Raw genomic sequence first — 16,325 nt, 5'->3', positions numbered from 1 at the left:
TCTTTTTGTAGCCCGTGATTGACTGTAGACCCTGCCACATACCTCTCGTGTCTGAGCCGTTGAATTGTGACTCTACTTTGTCTCTATACTGCCAAGGCTTTCGACTCTGTCAATCACCATATTCTTATCGGCAGACTCAGTAGCCTCGGTTTTTCGGATGACTGCCTTGCCTGGTTCACCAATTACTTTGCAGACAGAGTTCAGTGTGTCAAATCGGAGGGCATGCTGTCCGGTCCTCTGGCAGTCTCTATGGGGGTGCCACAGGGTTCAATTCTCGGGCCGACTCTTTTCTCTGTGTATATCAATGATGTTGCTCTTGCTGCGGGCGATTCCCTGATCCACCTCTACGCAGACGACACCATTCTATATACTTTCGGCCCGTCTCTGGACACTGTGCTATCTAACCTCCAAACAAGCTTCAATGCCATACAACACTCCTTCCGTGGCCTCCAACTGCTCTTAAACGCTAGTAAAACCAAATGCATGCTTTTCAACCGGTCGCTGCCTGCACCTGCATGCCCGACTAGCATCACCACCCTGGATGGTTCCGACCTAGAATATGTGGACGTCTATAAGTACCTAGGTGTCTGGCTAGACTGCAAACTCTCCTTCCAGACTCATATCAAACATCTCCAATCGAAAATCAAATCAAGAGTCGGCTTTCTATTCCGCAACAAAGCCTCCTTCACTCACGCCGCCAAGCTTACACTAGTAAAACTGACTATCCTACCGATCCTCGACTTCGGCGATGTCATCTACAAAATGGCTTCCAACACTCTACTCAGCAAACTGGATGCAGTCTATCACAGTGCCATCCGTTTTGTCACTAAAGCACCTTATACCACCCACCACTGCGACTTGTATGCTCTAGTCGGCTGGCCCTCGCTACATATTCGTCGCCAGACCCACTGGCTCCAGGTCATCTACAAGTCTATGCTAGGTAAAGCTCCGCCTTATCTCAGCTCACTGGTCACGATGGCAACACCCATCCGTAGCACGCGCTCCAGCAGGTGTATCTCACTGATCATCCCTAAAGCCAACACCTCATTTGGCCGCCTTTCGTTCCAGTACTCTGCTGCCTGTGACTGGAACGAATTGCAAAAATCGCTGAAGTTGGAGACTTTTATCTCCCTCACCAACTTCAAACATCAGCTATCTGAGCAGCTAACCGATCGCTGCAGCTGTACATAGTCTATTGGTAAATAGCCCACCCTTTTCACCTACCTCATCCCCATACTGTTTTTATTTATTTACTTTTCTGCTCTTCTGCACACCAATATCTCTACCTGTACATGACCATCTGATCATTTATCACTCCAGTGTTAATCTGCAAAATTGTAATTATTTGCCTACCTCCTCATGCCTTTTGCACACATTGTATATAGACCCCCCCTTTGTTTTCTACTGTGTTATTGACTTGTTAATTGTTTACTCCATGTGTAACTCTTTGTTGTATGCTCACACTGCTATGCTTTATCTTGGCCAGGTCGCAGTTGCAAATGAGAACTTGTTCTCAACTAGCCTACCTGGTTAAATAAAGGTGAAATAAAAAATAAAAAAAATAAATACTGATGCTTAGCTTGTTTGATTGCCCTGCGGAGGGAATAGCTACATTGTTTGTATTCGGTCATCATTCGGTAGCCTTGCCCTGATTAAAAGGCAGTGATTCACGCTTTCAGTTTTGCGCGAATGCTGCCATCAATCCACGGTTTCTGGTTGGGGAAGGTTTTAATTGTCGCCGTGGGTACAACATCACCGATGCACTTGCTAATAAACTCGCTCAACGAAACAGCATATACATCAATGTTGTTGTTCAACGCTATCCATAAAATATCCCAGTCCACGTGATCGAAGCAATCTTGAAGCATGGAATCAGATTGGTCGGACCAAGGTTGAACAGACCTGTGCACTGGCGTTTCCTGTTTTAGTTTCTGTCTATAGGCTGGGAGCAACAAAATGGAGTTGTGGTCAGATTTGCCGAAATGAGGGCGAGGGAGGGCTTTGTATGCATCGCGGAAGTTAGAGTAACAATGATCCAGAACTTTTCCAGCCCGGGTCGCGCATTCGATATGCTTATAAAATTTAGGGAGCCTTGTTTTCAGATTAGCCTTGTTAAAATCCCCAGCTACAATAAATGCATGGATGGAAGGTTATGGAGGATATTAGCAGCCGATATTGCCACTCCTATTTGCCATATTTTCAATTTAAGCCTACTAGAATGTGTGCCCCCAGGCCTGGAGGGAAGCTAAAGTAATTTCACTACCCAAGAATCAAGAATAGTAAAGCCCCCTTTACAGGCTCAAATAGCCGACAAATCAGCCTGTTACCGACCCTTAGTAAACTTTTTGAAAAAATTGTGTTTGACCAGACACAGTGCTATTTTACAGTCAACAAATTGACAACAAATTTTCAGCATGCTTATAGAGGACATTCAACAAGCACAGCACTTACACAAATGACTGATAATTGGCTGAGAGAAATTGATGTTAAAAAGATTGTGCCGGCTGTTTTGTTAGACTTCAGTGCGGCTTTTGGCTATCAATCATAGTCTGCTGCTGGAAAAATGTAGTGACTTCATCACTGCTTGTATTTATGAAAGGTATTGACATGTTGAATGCACCAAGCTGTCTGTTTGAACTACTGGGGCACAGCTCAGACACCCATGCATACCCCACAAGACATGCCAGAAGAGATCTCTTCATAGTCCCCAAGGCCAAAACAGACTATGGAAGGCGCACAGTACTACATAGAGCCATGACTACAGGGAACTCTATTCCACATCAAGTAACTCATGCAAGCAGTAAAATTTGATTAAAAAAAAACACCTTATGGAACAGCAGGGACTGTGAAGCAACACAAACATAGGCACAGACACATGCATACACACGATAGCATACACACTATACACACACGTACACATGGATTTTATATTGTATATATGTGGTAGTGGTGGAGTAGGGGCCTGAGGGCACACAGTGTGTTGTGAATGTTTTGTAATGTTTTTACAATTGTATAAACTGCCTTAATTTAGCTGGACCCCAAGAAGAGTAGCTGCTGCATTGGCAGCAGCTAATGGGGATCCATAACAAATACAAATACAAAACAAGATATAAACATGTGCCCGTTAAAGCGCCACCGTGTGGTCGATATGAATGTTCTTGCATATGTTGAGTCTTGACAGTATTCGCAACGTGTACCAAATTGTGTTACACTACAAATATCCTTGACTGATTCATACTTTAGGTCAAACGGGGTGAGGGGTGTGACATTCAAAGTTAGCTTTTTTTATCTCTTGTTATACCTCCACCATCTGGCCAATCAGTGTAATTTAGTAAATGCCGGATCTCTATGGCAAGACACATCATTCACAGAAATGTCTTCAAAATTGGGCCAGCGCTGGCTGAGATATCAGATTTGACTAAAATAAGAATGAGAACGTGTATGGACGGAGACAGATCCACAGTCCCCTCCCTGATTTAATTGTGGGGGACAACAAATCCCAAACACATTCTACATTAATTTAACATTGATTGAATATACATGTGAGGTCTGAAGTAATCTCATTAGCATTATTGCAGAATACCAATGATTAACTGTCTGTGGAAATTGGTGAGGGTTGAAAATGAGGGGTTGCAAGTGTGTGGGAGTCAGCCTGTTATGAAAATGCTACTGTATGTATGTGTGTAAAAAATATCTGATAAGATCTGTTGTCTGTACAATCTCCACTTGTCACAGACAGCTCCACACCACAGACTTCTGCAACAGCGTCCTACACTGACATTTTCACAGTGTTGGGGAGTAGTGAACTATATGTAGTTCAACTAGTAATTTAACAACATTTTGCAGTAGCTTGGTGGTAGTTTAAGTAAATTCAAATATGGATGGTGTTTTCAGTAGTTAATTACTTTTTTGCCATGTAGCGGTGTAGCTAACTATTGGAACTACACACTACATACCTTACTAAGTCTCACTTGAAACATTGTGTGTTTAATAGGATAAATGACACATGTTATTATATATATATATATATATATATATATATATATAGCTACCAATTACTTCACACTGGAAGAAGTTAAGCTACACTTAAGCTAGCCCTACAAAAAAAATGTAGTTTACTCAACTAAACTTACTTTGAAAAAGTAGTTCACTACCTCCAAACTACTTTGTGAAAAATTATATGTAAATCTGAAATGTAAAATGTAATAACAGGACACTTTGGGGTCATATAATAACATAATGTGTATATACATATACATATATATACATATATACATATATATACATATATATATATACATACATACACACAGTGCATTCAGAAACTACTACTCAGTACTTTGTTGAAGCTCCTTTGGCAGTGATTACAGCCTCGTGTCTTCTTGGGTATGACGTTACAAGCTTGGCACACTTGTATTTGGGGAGTTTCTCCCATTCTTCTCTGCAGATCCTCTCAAGCTCTGTTGGGTTGGATGGGGAGCGTCACTGCACAGCTATTTTCAGCTCTCTCCAGAGATGTTCGATCAGGTTCAAGTCCGGGATCAGGCTGTGCCATTCAAAGACGTTTGGGGACTTGTCCCGAAGCCACTCCTTTGTTGTTCTGTTGGGGGGGTGAACCTTCGCCCCAGTCTGAGGTCATCATGCTGCCACAACCATGCTTCACCGTAGGGATGGTGCCAGTTTTCCTCCAAACGTGATGCTTGGCATTCAGGCCAAAGAGTTAAATCTGGGTTTCATCAGACCAGAGAATCTTGTTTCTCATGGAAAACTCCAAGTGGGCTGACATGTGCCTTTTACTGAGGAGTGGCTTCTGTCTGGCCACTCTACCATAAAGGCCTGATTGGTGGAGCTCAGTTGCATCCGGTTTACATTGATCATCCTTTAGATGTTTCTACAACTTGATTGAAGACCCCCTGTGGTAAATTCAATTGATTGGATATGATGTGGAAAGGCATACACCTGGCTATATAAGGTCCCACAGTTGACAGTGTATGTCAGACCAAATACCAGATCAGGAGGTCAAAGGAATTCTCCGTAGAGCTCCAAGACAGGATTGTGTCGAGGCACAGATCTGGGGAAGTGTACCAACACATTTCTGCAGCATTGAAGGTCAACAACAACACAGTGGCCTCCATCATTCTTAAATGGTTGAAGTTTGGAACCACCAAGACTCTTCTTAGAGCTGGCCGCCAGGCCAAACTGAGCAATCGGGGGAGAAGGGCCATGGTCAGGGAGGTGACCAAGAACCCAATGGTCACTCTGACAGAGCTCCAGAGTTCCTCTGTGGAGATGGGAGAACCTTTCAGAAGGACAACCATCTCTGCAGCACTCCACCAATCAGGCCTTAATGGTAGTGTGGCCAGATGGAAGCCACTCCTCAGTAAAATGCACATGTCAACCCACTTGGAGTTTGCCAAAAGGCATCTAAAGGACTCTCAGACCATGAGAAACAAGATTCTCTGGTCTGATGAAACCAAGACATTGGCCTGAATTCCAAGCGTCACTTCTGGAGGAAACCTGGCACCATCCCTACGGTGAAGCATGGTGGTGGCAGTGTCATGCTGAGGGGATGTTTTTCAGCAGCAGGAAGTGGGAGACTAGTCAGGATTGAGGGAAAGATGAACGGAGCAAAGTACAGAGAGATCCTTGATGAAAAACTGCTTCTGAGCGCTCAGGACCTTAGACTGGGGCAAAGGTTCACCTTCCAACAGGACAACAACCCTAAGCACACAGTCAAGACAACACAGGAGTGGCTTCGACAAGTATCTGAATGTCCTTGAGTGGCCGAGCCAGAGCCCGGACATGAACCTGATCGAACATCTCTGGAGAGAGCTGAACATTGCTGTGCAGCGACACTCCCCATCCAACCTGACAGAGCTTGAGAGGATCTACAGAGAATGTGAGAAACTCCCCAAATACAGGCATGCCAACCTTGTAGTATCATACCCACGAAGACTCGAGGCTGTAATTGCTGCCAAAGGTGCTTTAACAAAGTACTGAGTAAAGGGTCTGAATACTTATGTAAATGTGATATTTCAGTAATTTATTTTGTTTGTTGCAAAAATGTCTAATAAATTGCTTTTGCTTTGTAATTATGGGGTATTGTGTGTAGATTGATAATGGAAAAAAACAATTGAATCATTTTTAGAATAAGGTTGTAACGTAACAAAATGTGGAAGAAGTCAAGGGATCTGAATACTTTCCAAATGCACTGTACATCTCAATATGGTTTGTTATTAAGGCTTGTGGTGATCGTAAATGTATAGTCATTTTTGAGCTATTACAACTAAATAATGGAAGAGGACAACAGAACGTTCAGCTTCTTCGAAGACTGTTAAAGAATGTTGGTTGATGATTGCATAGCTTCAAATAGCTGATACAGTGTGATCCATTACGGCTTCATCCACTTTTTGTGATGATTCATCATTCGCTTTCCGGCGACAAAGGGTTGCTAGAGATCATTTGCAAGAACTGTGGTGGCACTGCATTTAATCTTATCTTCATCGCCTCATGTTTACAGTCCCCTGCTTCTCAAAAAGGAAGTGACAAGGAAGTAGAATATAAAGATGATAGATATTGTAGTGGTTGGCAGGCTATGGGGGTGTATGGAAATTGGACATCGTAATGTCATTCTCTTCTAGGAAATATTAATATAACTCTGGAAGTTCCATCATACATCTTGAGAGTATTTATATGAGGAGATGAAACCCTTATGGACTCAGACTACAGAGGAACCAAAACAAAGACAGGTCAAACGCCAGACTTTCGACATCTCAAATCATCATGAAGACTACCTGCTTGGCTCTTGGGTTATTGCTGCTGGCAGTATCCCAGTCCTATGCTATCCGTAAGTTCATTAAGTTTTCATGAGGATTGTAACCAATGTGTGCTTATATGCCCTTTTATAACTTGGCTAGATGACTCCTTTCATGATTTTGATTATATACCTGTAAAGAGCTTGTCATTCTTATCTTGGGTCGGTTGCCTTATGGCTTATGCTAAGAAATAGTAATCGAAGGATGTTCTAATTGACATCTTATTCCCCCACAGCTCTTGGACTGGAGTCATCACCTGACAGCTGCTGTTTCAGCTTCTCCAAAATGAGAGTGCCCCACAAGAAGATCGACTCCATCCAGAGAACTCACAGTGGATGCCCCCGACCAGCATTTGTGTAAGTGTTTGTTCCTCTTCCTCTGATGCCACAGTCCAAAAGGACAACTGCTTAGTTCGAGGCCCTAGCATTGTCTCAGTTATGGAAGACAGAAGAACTGCTGACTTTCACTGACTTGCAACAATCATACAAGCAATAGAACCCGCCTGATGTTTCTCCTTTGTACCATTATCCCTCTACAACAGGGTCAGAACTGTTGAGGGCAGAGTGATTTGCTTCCAGTCAAGTGTGCCGTGGGTACAGAAAGCCTTCAACCGGGTCAAGCAGCCAGCAGCTGTGGCCACAAGTAGCAGCATTGAGGGTTCCAGTCATCCTTGATAACCTCCTCATCATGACTCAAGCCTCACAGGACTATATCGTCATCAACATGCAAGCAATGCATTCTAAGTGACATGTTTATCACATAGAATGCAGCAATTACTATTTTGCAACATATGGAATTGGGGAAGGAGTGTTAGGATGTACACACCTTTTTGTTTATGTGAATACTGTATGTGAGAATCCACTGCTTAAATAAAATGAGAACATTTGACTTAAACATAAGTCTCATCTTTAATATAATAATGTACAGTTAGATAGAGAACAGATGATAAAAGGAAGAACCAAATAAAGCTGAAAACAGTGTACATATAAAAAAACAATACAAAAAAACAAACTCCTCCTAAAGTTATGACTACCTTTTAAAGGGGTTTCTAGGATAAGGGATTGGTTAAAGTACTATTTAAAAAAAGTTTGTTTCAGAACTTCGCTCAACGGAGCCTTTTACTGACCAGTGTAGGTTGGGTCAAAGGTTGTCTTCTGTTAATTCACAGTGATTTTGAGTTTGTGTTCAGTTGTGAATTATATTACAATTGAGTCATTTCCATTATGAATGTAAACCAGAGAAGAAGTACAGGGGTTAGATACTAGATGTGTGTTGTCTGTCCCTTTTGCATGACTTCGATGCAGCTGTTAAGATTCTACAGGTTTGTAAAATCAAGACGGCTAAAATATTGGCTTATGAACCACTTACTGTAATGATCCTACTGGGTTTAAGAAATCTTAGTTCTCCAACCATACATTATATATTAAAATAAAACTTGACGATCCTCAGAGAGGTAAGGGTTTTGAGGTGTCACACAGTGTGGCTTAGTGTTAGTCTCACCATGCGTTTGGGACAAACCCATGCATATAGAGGTTTCAGCACAGTCTTTAGAACAGAGGACGAGACGGGGAGAGAGAGAGGACGAGATGGGGAGAGAGAGAGAGAGGACGAGACGGGGAGAGAGAGGACGAGACGGGGAGAGAGAGGACGAGACGGGGAGAGAGAGGACGAGACGGGGAGAGAGAGGACGAGACGGGGAGAGAGAGGACGAGACGGGGAGAGAGAGGACGAGACGGGGAGAGAGAGGACGAGACGGGGAGAGAGAGGACGAGACGGGGAGAGAGAGGACGAGACGGGGAGAGAGAGGACGAGACGGGGAGAGAGAGGACGAGACGGGGAGAGAGAGGACGAGACGGGGAGAGAGAGGACGAGACGGGGAGAGAGAGGACGAGACGGGGAGAGAGAGGACGAGACGGGGAGAGAGAGGACGAGACGGGGAGAGAGAGGACGAGACGGGGAGAGAGAGGACGAGACGGGGAGAGAGAGGACGAGACGGGGAGAGAGAGGACAAGGGATAGATAGGGCTTTAGGTTCAGGGCTTCCACAAAATCCATCACTTCACATAAAACATTGTCACGGTTATCATTGTTTTAGACACCCATGCGATTTGTGTAATATCGTCTATATATCAGGGAAATGATTATCTACTTCAGTATCCAGATAATGTTGCTATAACACTGACAATGTTCCTGTTAACGTGTCATGTGTGTTCTATTAGTAAAAATCGGAGGCATGGTTCTGATTGCATTATCAGGCATTATCTAGGACCTCAAACACAGTTTACAGTTATACATACACAGGCAGACGCACACACACAACACACAGACGTGCGCGCACACACACACATTTGAGATAGGTCATCCCTTTTCCTGAACCTGGCTTATTCATCTTGACTTTGCTTTTCACTGTCATCATTCCACACAATTATTTTCCTTTTTTCTTATACTCTCCGACCTGACTCAAACCCTTAATGACCACCTACATTGACCCCCCCTGGACACACACTCCCAAGTGTGGTGTTTAACATGTACCAGGTGTTCAGGGTGACCCCCCCCCTGGACACACACTCCCAAGTGTGGTGTTTAACATGCACATGTACCAGGTGTTCGGGGAATTTCAGACTGTATATGATTATGTGTTTACACATGTCACAATGGAGTGTGCTTGCGAATAGTCTAAGAATAGTCTAAGACTTGAGCTGCCTCTACTGGAAGAAACAGGCAAGTTAAGTGGCCAGAGCAGCATCTAGAAAACAGTCTGTAGTACACTTGTGTAAAGGATGACTATACATGGTGCCTGCCATGTGTAAAACTCAGATCAGAGGGACATAATTTCCTCCATGTCAAGAATAGGCATTGACTTTCACATTCACATGCATTCCCACATAAAAGGTTAAGGTTTTGGCAGAGACTCCAAGAGAGCGATGTGGCAGTGTGTGTGTTGTATGTACTGTATGAGAGTGAGTAATTGGGGTGCGCTGTATGTACTGTATGAGAGTGAGTAATTGGGGTGCGCTGTATGTACTGTATGAGAGTGAGTAATTGGGGTGCGCTGTATGTACTGTATGAGAGTGAGTAATTGGGGTGCGCTGTATGTACTGTATGAGAGTGAGTAATTGGGGTGCGCTGTATGTACTGTATGAGAGTGAGTAATTGGGGTGCGCTGTATGTACTGTATGAGAGTGAGTAATTGGGGTGCGCTGTATGTACTGTATGAGAGTGAGTAATTGGGGTGCGCTGTATGTACTGTATGAGAGTGAGTAATTGGGGTGCGCTGTATGTACTGTATGAGAGTGAGTAATTGGGGTGCGCTGTATGTACTGTATGAGAGTGAGTAATTGGGGTGCGCTGTATGTACTGTATGAGAGTGAGTAATTGGGGTGCGCTGTATGTACTGTATGAGAGTGAGTAATTGGGGTGCGCTGTATGTACTGTATGAGAGTGAGTAATTGGGGTGCGCTGTATGTACTGTATGAGAGTGAGTAATTGGGGTGCGCTGTATGTACTGTATGAGAGTGAGTAATTGGGGTGCGCTGTATGTACTGTATGAGAGTGAGTAATTGGGGTGCGCTGTATGTACTGTATGAGAGTGAGTAATTGGGGTGCGCTGTATGTACTGTATGAGAGTGAGTAATTGGGGTGCGCTGTATGTACTGTATGAGAGTGAGTAATTGGGGTGCGTTGTATGTACTGTATGAGAGTGAGTAATTGGGGTGCGTTGTATGTACTGTATGAGAGTGAGTAATTGGGGTGCGCTGTATGTACTGTATGAGAGTGAGTAATTGGGGTGCGCTGTATGTACTGTATGAGAGTGAGTAATTGGGGTGCGTTGTATGTACTGTACGAGAGTGAGTAATTGGGGTGTGTTGTATGTACTGTACGAGAGTGAGTAATTGGGGTGTGTTGTATGTACTGTACGAGAGTGAGTAATTGGGGTGTGTTGTATGTACTGTATGAGAGTGAGTAATTGGGGTGTGTTGTATGTACTGTATGAGAGTGAGTAATTGGGGTGTGTTGTATGTACTGTATGAGAGTGAGTAATTGGGGTGTGTTGTATGTACTGTATGAGAGTGAGTAATTGGGGTGTGTTGTATGTACTGTATGAGAGTGAGTAATTGGGGTGTGTTGTATGTACTGTATGAGAGTGAGTAATTGGGGTGTGTTATATGTACTGTATGAGAGTGAGTAATTGGGGTGTGTTATATGTACTGTATGAGAGTGAGTAATTGGGGTGTGTTGTATGTACTGTATGAGAGTGAGTAATTGGGGTGTGTTGTATGTACTGTATGAGAGTGAGTAATTGGGGTGTGTTGTATGTACTGTATGAGAGTGAGTAATTGGGGTGTGTGAGGTCCATGTCTGACATGTACTGCAAGAGAAACATACATTTGGAATGTTGGTATGGAATGTCTACTATAGTACAATATGTGTGTGTGGTGTGGTTTGCGGGTTACAGATCGTGTGACTATCTAAAAGGATGTAAAAACAAGTTTGTAATATTTCATTGGAGGAATAGGTTCAACTCTTAAAATATTTTTCCTTTCTTTTTGTTCTTTTCCATGGTCCTGTAAAAAGAGACAAAGGGAAATTTCACATTACAGCATTGCATTACATTGAGAAATAGATAAAGTATACTATATGTTTGTCTGAGAGAAAAAGAGCAAGGATGAGTAAATGTGTCAGACACTCACTTAGAAGCGTCAAGTTTCTGCTGCTCCAGTATACGTTGCTGTGCCTCCCAGTTTGACTTCTCTTCCTCATGGTGACGCTTCTTCTCCTCCAGTTCCTTATACTGAGCCTCCAAGTTCTTTTTCATCTGCTCGTGGCGTCGCTCCAGCTGAGAAGGGAAGGGTGGCAAAAACTTACTAAGACCCAAATACACCCCCACACGGACAAACACTCTCTACCTCTCCTGTCCCCATTGGTTCTCACACACACACACACACACACACACACACACACACACACACACACACACACCTCGGCCTCAGAGTCCTTCAGTTTCTGTTTCTTCTCCTTGACTTTCATCTCAAACACCTGCTCCATCTCAGTCTCCATCTTCTTCATCTTCATGACATGTTCCCTCCGCTCCTCCTCCATCTGGGCAAGGGGGCTCCTACAGGTCAAAGGTGAGAGACCAGACAACAAGCATCACTAACAGTGACCAGTGATTCATGAATCACATCTAATATTGTCTTGTCAACTGTCACTTAACGACAGTATGACAATACCTTAAAGTATCAAACCAAAGGTTCATCTATGAAATAACCTTCATAGCAAATGAATGATATTGCTATTTGTTCTCTTAACATCATTTAGATTCTTACTGTCTGAATACTATTCAACATATCAGATCTGTGGCATTTCCTCTGATGATTAGGGTCTCTCTCCTACCTGGTCATTTGGTTCTTGGTCTTGCTGGTGTCCACTCCTCCATTGCAGGTGACGGCAGCAAGCTTCCTGCTGCGGTAGTTCTCATAGTGGACGTTGTTAGTCACATCCTTCAGATCTTGCATATGGGTCCTACAGGAGGGAATTGCTAATGTTATCTCAAATAACGATATCACTAATTCTAACGATATCACTGTACATACTGTAAATGCTGCGGTATAAATCACTTTGGCATGCATCCTCTGTCTCTCACCTGATCAGCATGTTCCGTAAGACAGTAAAGTCACAGTGCTCCCCGTTCTCCACTGAAACAGGAAGAGAGAGAGAGATGTCAGAGACCTTTTGAGATGAATCTCATCATTACTGTGTCTACTGGTAGAATACACACCACTTCCCAGAGTTCCCAATAATAATTGGTGTCTAATGACATTACAAAGGCTCTCGGATGAAACGGGACAATCTCTACCTCTGGAGCCAAAAAGCACTGGGTCACTCAGCTAGTCAAGTGTACAATCTAATCACAGCCTATTAGCTGATGAGACAGTTAGGTAGTCAAACACAGACAGACAGTCAACACACAAATGCATGAGCCAAAAGGAGCCATGCTCAGTCAGTTAGACTGTTCACTGAGCAGACACATTATTTAGTTAGTATACATGGAGTAAACAACAACAGTCAGATAGACAAACATCTCACCGATCAGACAGACTACTGCCCTAAGCCATTCATTTCAGCTGATTAGATGGCCATACAGTCTCTTTGCTCAGACAAACACACGGTTAGAAGATCACATGGGATTCTGGAAAAGGACTTCAGAGACGCTGTGCTGCTGCTGAGGATGTGGATTCCTCCTCTTTCCTGATCAAAACATGGCTCCTCTCCCCAGGCCCCACCTCCTCTAGGGCTAAACCTAATATGCATCCCGTTGTCAGCTGTGGATCTCAGGAGGACACCTTACCACGAGGTGCATGCATAGAGCCCCATCTGCCAACCAATCCCCAGATGTCACCTACCTGAGTGACTGATGAAGGGAGGGCACACAGGAGCCCAGGTGACCTCCATAACCCGTGTCTGTCCACTCTGACTGTCTACTGAACCAGGGGTTACATGAGGGGGTATGATGGCTGGCAGGGCAGGCCAGCCTCAGTGATGGGGCAGGAGTGGAGGAGGGTTGGGTTCAAAGGGTGATAGGGACACAACAAAGCAGGGTTGTAGCGCTGATGGAAAGATACACCCTCGGCCGATTGGCTGAAAACTCCTGATGTATGCTGGACTGAATGGTTGTTGCCCCCTCACTGTTTTCAGTGCTCTGACATTAAAACAACAGAAATATCACGAGCAAGAGGTCAGCTGCCCATCTGGAGTTTTAAGCCAGAGTGCTTTAGCTACGAATGTTTGTTAGGTTATGATACATGCATGGACGTTTCCATTGAATGAGCCAAGAGCAGTGAAAAATGTCTTTGCTCATGACCAGGTACTTATTGTAAAATGCTCTATGCATCAATATGCAATGTATACTGAATAAAAATATGAACGCAACATGTAAAGTGTTGGTCCCATGTTTCATGAGCTGAAATAAAAGATACCAGAAATGTTTCATACACACAAAAAGCTTATTTCTCTCAAATTGAACACACAAATTTGTTTACATCCTTTTTAGTGAGAATTTCTCCTTTTCCAAGATGTTCCATCCACCTGACAGGTGTGGCATATCAAGAAACTGTTTAAACAACACGCTCATTACATAGTTGAACCTTGTGCTGGGGACAATAAAATGCCACAAAAATGTGCAGTTTTGTCACACAACGCTACAGATGTCTCAAGTTGAGGGAGCGTGCAATTGGCATGCTGACTGCAGGAATGTCCACCAGAGCTGTTGCCAGAGAATTTAAATGTTCATTTCTATACCACGCTACCTCCAACATTGTTTTAGAGAATCTGGCAGTACAACCAACCGGCCTCACTCTGTAAACCACGTCAGCACAGTACCTCCACATCCGGCATCTTTTTATTTATTTTTTGTACCTTTATTTAACTAGGCAAGTCAGTCAACAACAAATTCTTATTTTCAATGACGGCCTACCCCGGCCAAACCCAGACGACGCTGGGCCAATTGTGCGCCGCCCTCTATGGGACTCCCAATCACAGCCGGATATGAAACAGTCTGGATTCGAACCAGAGACTGTAGTGACACCTTTTGCACTGAGATGCAGTGCCTTAGACTGCTGTGCCACTCGGGGTCATCTTCTGAGGAGGGGGATAGAGGAGGGGGATAGGGGTGCTGAGTAGTATTTCTGTCTGTAATAAAGCCCTTGTGGAGAAAAAACTAAATTGTGATTGGCTGGGTAAGGGTCCAAAGTGCCCTACGCCCTCCCAGGCCCACCCATGGCTACTCCCCTGCCCAGTCATGTGAAATGCATAGATTAGGGCCTAATTATTGAAATAATAATTATAATCGACTGATTTCCTTCTATGAACTGCAACTCAGTAAAATCTTTGAACTTGTTGCATGTTGAGTTTATATTTTTGTTCAGTGTACTAGTGTGAGTGACCCCCTGTGGACACAGAGTGCAACTACAGATATGGAGTGCCAGCAAACAGCATCATGGCACCAGGATTTAGAGCAAGAGTGTGTAGCTATATACGTGAGCGAATGTTTGTAGAGCATGCATGCAAAATGTGTATACATTGACATTATGTATACAATAAGTTTGTGCAAATGCGCCTTTATCTCTTAACATGTCTATAATTGTATGAGTGTTCATGAGTGGCCAAATGATGACAAAAACAGATAAAAGGTGGCTCAGAGTTTTATATTAAGATAATTAGGCCCCTATAAACATAAGTTAGAGGGTGATTTTGCTTTATTCTAGGAGTAGCGTCAGCACTGAACAGCCTTTAGTTTTCTCCATGACCACTGACCATCAACCTAATGTCACAGCAACATAAAGGTGAAGAGGGGAGGAAGGCCTGAGGGAGAGTAGTAGAAAAAGTGAGAGATGGTTTTGTTTACCAAAAATGCCCTCTGTCAGTCATGGAAAAGAATAGATGGAAAGGAAAAAGAGAAAAGAAAGAATGAAAAAGTGAAAGACTGATAAACGGTCAACCACAGAGCAACACTTAAATGAAAAAAAAAAAGTATTTTAGGGGACTAAAACAAAAGAAAATCAAGTGGAGAACAACAACAACGATCCATTGTGGCCAATGATGAAAAAAACAGGGTGACAGTCTTTCCCTCTGATGTCAGTGGGCGGTACCGTGTTTACTGTCAGGGGGACCATGATACCCTATTAGGTCCCTGTCCCCCTTTTCCAGAATCCCTGTCAGACACTATCGGGGGGGGAAGACCATGCAGCCTCCCTACACTGGATCTCCACACTCCTGTACTCCGTCCTCAAGCATGGCACAGTGAGTGACATTAATAAAGAGCAGTACAGCCCTCAACAACATCATGCCAATATCTCGTCTCATCTGAGCTAGAGAACAGAGAACCCAGCCCGGAACATGCTGAACCTACCTTCTGCCACGCCCCAGGGGTACTGACGACCTCTGACCTTCTTGCCGTTTACTTCGATCACCACATTGCTGCCAACCACTGCCAGAGGCATCCGCTCCTGCCACACAGGGACAGAGGGACCAGTGTCAGTTAATCAGTGAGCCTGTACAGTATCCACAATATATTAGATAACCAAACTGGGCAGATAGGGACTAGTGTGAACTGATACAGGTTGACTATCCGTCTCTCTCCCTCTCTTTGCACACTACCTTGATCTTCCGAATAAGCTTGCTGTCCTCATCGTCCTCTATGTCAGGAAACTCGTAGATCTGGATCTTGTGTTCTTGGATTTCCTTCATGATCTGAGGATGAGTTGAAGGTAAAAATGACATGAGTTATTGCCACACACATACCGGTACACAAAATGGGTTTGTGCTAACACAAATAATTACCACACACCCACACCCACACCTGTTTCTTGAATAGCTGGCATTCCTCAGGTGTCAGGGTGTCTGCCTTGGCGATGAGAGGGATCACGTTGACCTTGTCATGGAGACGCTTCATAAACTCAATGTCCAGGGGCTTTAGCCTAAAGAGGAATTCACACATTGAAAAAAATCTATT

At 43.7% G+C, this 16,325-nt stretch overlaps 2 protein-coding genes across 3 annotated transcripts in view; one reads left to right on the top strand and one right to left on the bottom strand.

Moving 5' to 3' along the window:
• The first annotated feature begins 6,527 nt into the window (after nt 1-6,527).
• Nucleotides 6,528-11,257, top strand: LOC109889270 (monocyte chemotactic protein 1B). Its single transcript, XM_020480585.2, has 3 exons — nt 6,528-6,847; nt 7,051-7,171; nt 7,357-11,257. Exons 1-3 carry the CDS (start codon nt 6,784-6,786, stop codon nt 7,487-7,489), a joined length of 318 nt encoding a protein of 105 aa, XP_020336174.1. The 5' UTR covers nt 6,528-6,783; the 3' UTR covers nt 7,490-11,257.
• The window catches only part of LOC109889269 (septin-7-like), a 45,710-nt gene continuing 38,436 nt past the window's right edge, over nt 9,052-16,325 (bottom strand). Inside the window, exons 7-14 of one of the 2 annotated variants that reach the window (XM_020480583.2) lie at nt 16,173-16,290; nt 15,971-16,063; nt 15,723-15,819; nt 12,459-12,510; nt 12,209-12,337; nt 11,795-11,930; nt 11,506-11,651; nt 9,052-11,379 (exon numbers count right to left, since the gene is read on the bottom strand). In XM_020480583.2, coding sequence (XP_020336172.1) covers nt 11,340-11,379; nt 11,506-11,651; nt 11,795-11,930; nt 12,209-12,337; nt 12,459-12,510; nt 15,723-15,819; nt 15,971-16,063; nt 16,173-16,290 — 811 coding nt within the window. In that variant the 3' untranslated portion in view covers nt 9,052-11,339. The remainder of the gene's footprint in view (nt 11,380-11,505; nt 11,652-11,794; nt 11,931-12,208; nt 12,338-12,458; nt 12,511-15,722; nt 15,820-15,970; nt 16,064-16,172; nt 16,291-16,325) is intronic. The other variant, XM_031822687.1, reaches the window with a different exon arrangement.

Source organism: Oncorhynchus kisutch, linkage group LG4, assembly GCF_002021735.2.
Source record: "Oncorhynchus kisutch isolate 150728-3 linkage group LG4, Okis_V2, whole genome shotgun sequence".
Lineage (NCBI taxonomy): Eukaryota > Metazoa > Chordata > Actinopteri > Salmoniformes > Salmonidae > Oncorhynchus > Oncorhynchus kisutch.
Note: the sequence above shows the minus strand (reverse complement) of the source record. Positions and strands in the feature narration are given on the sequence as shown.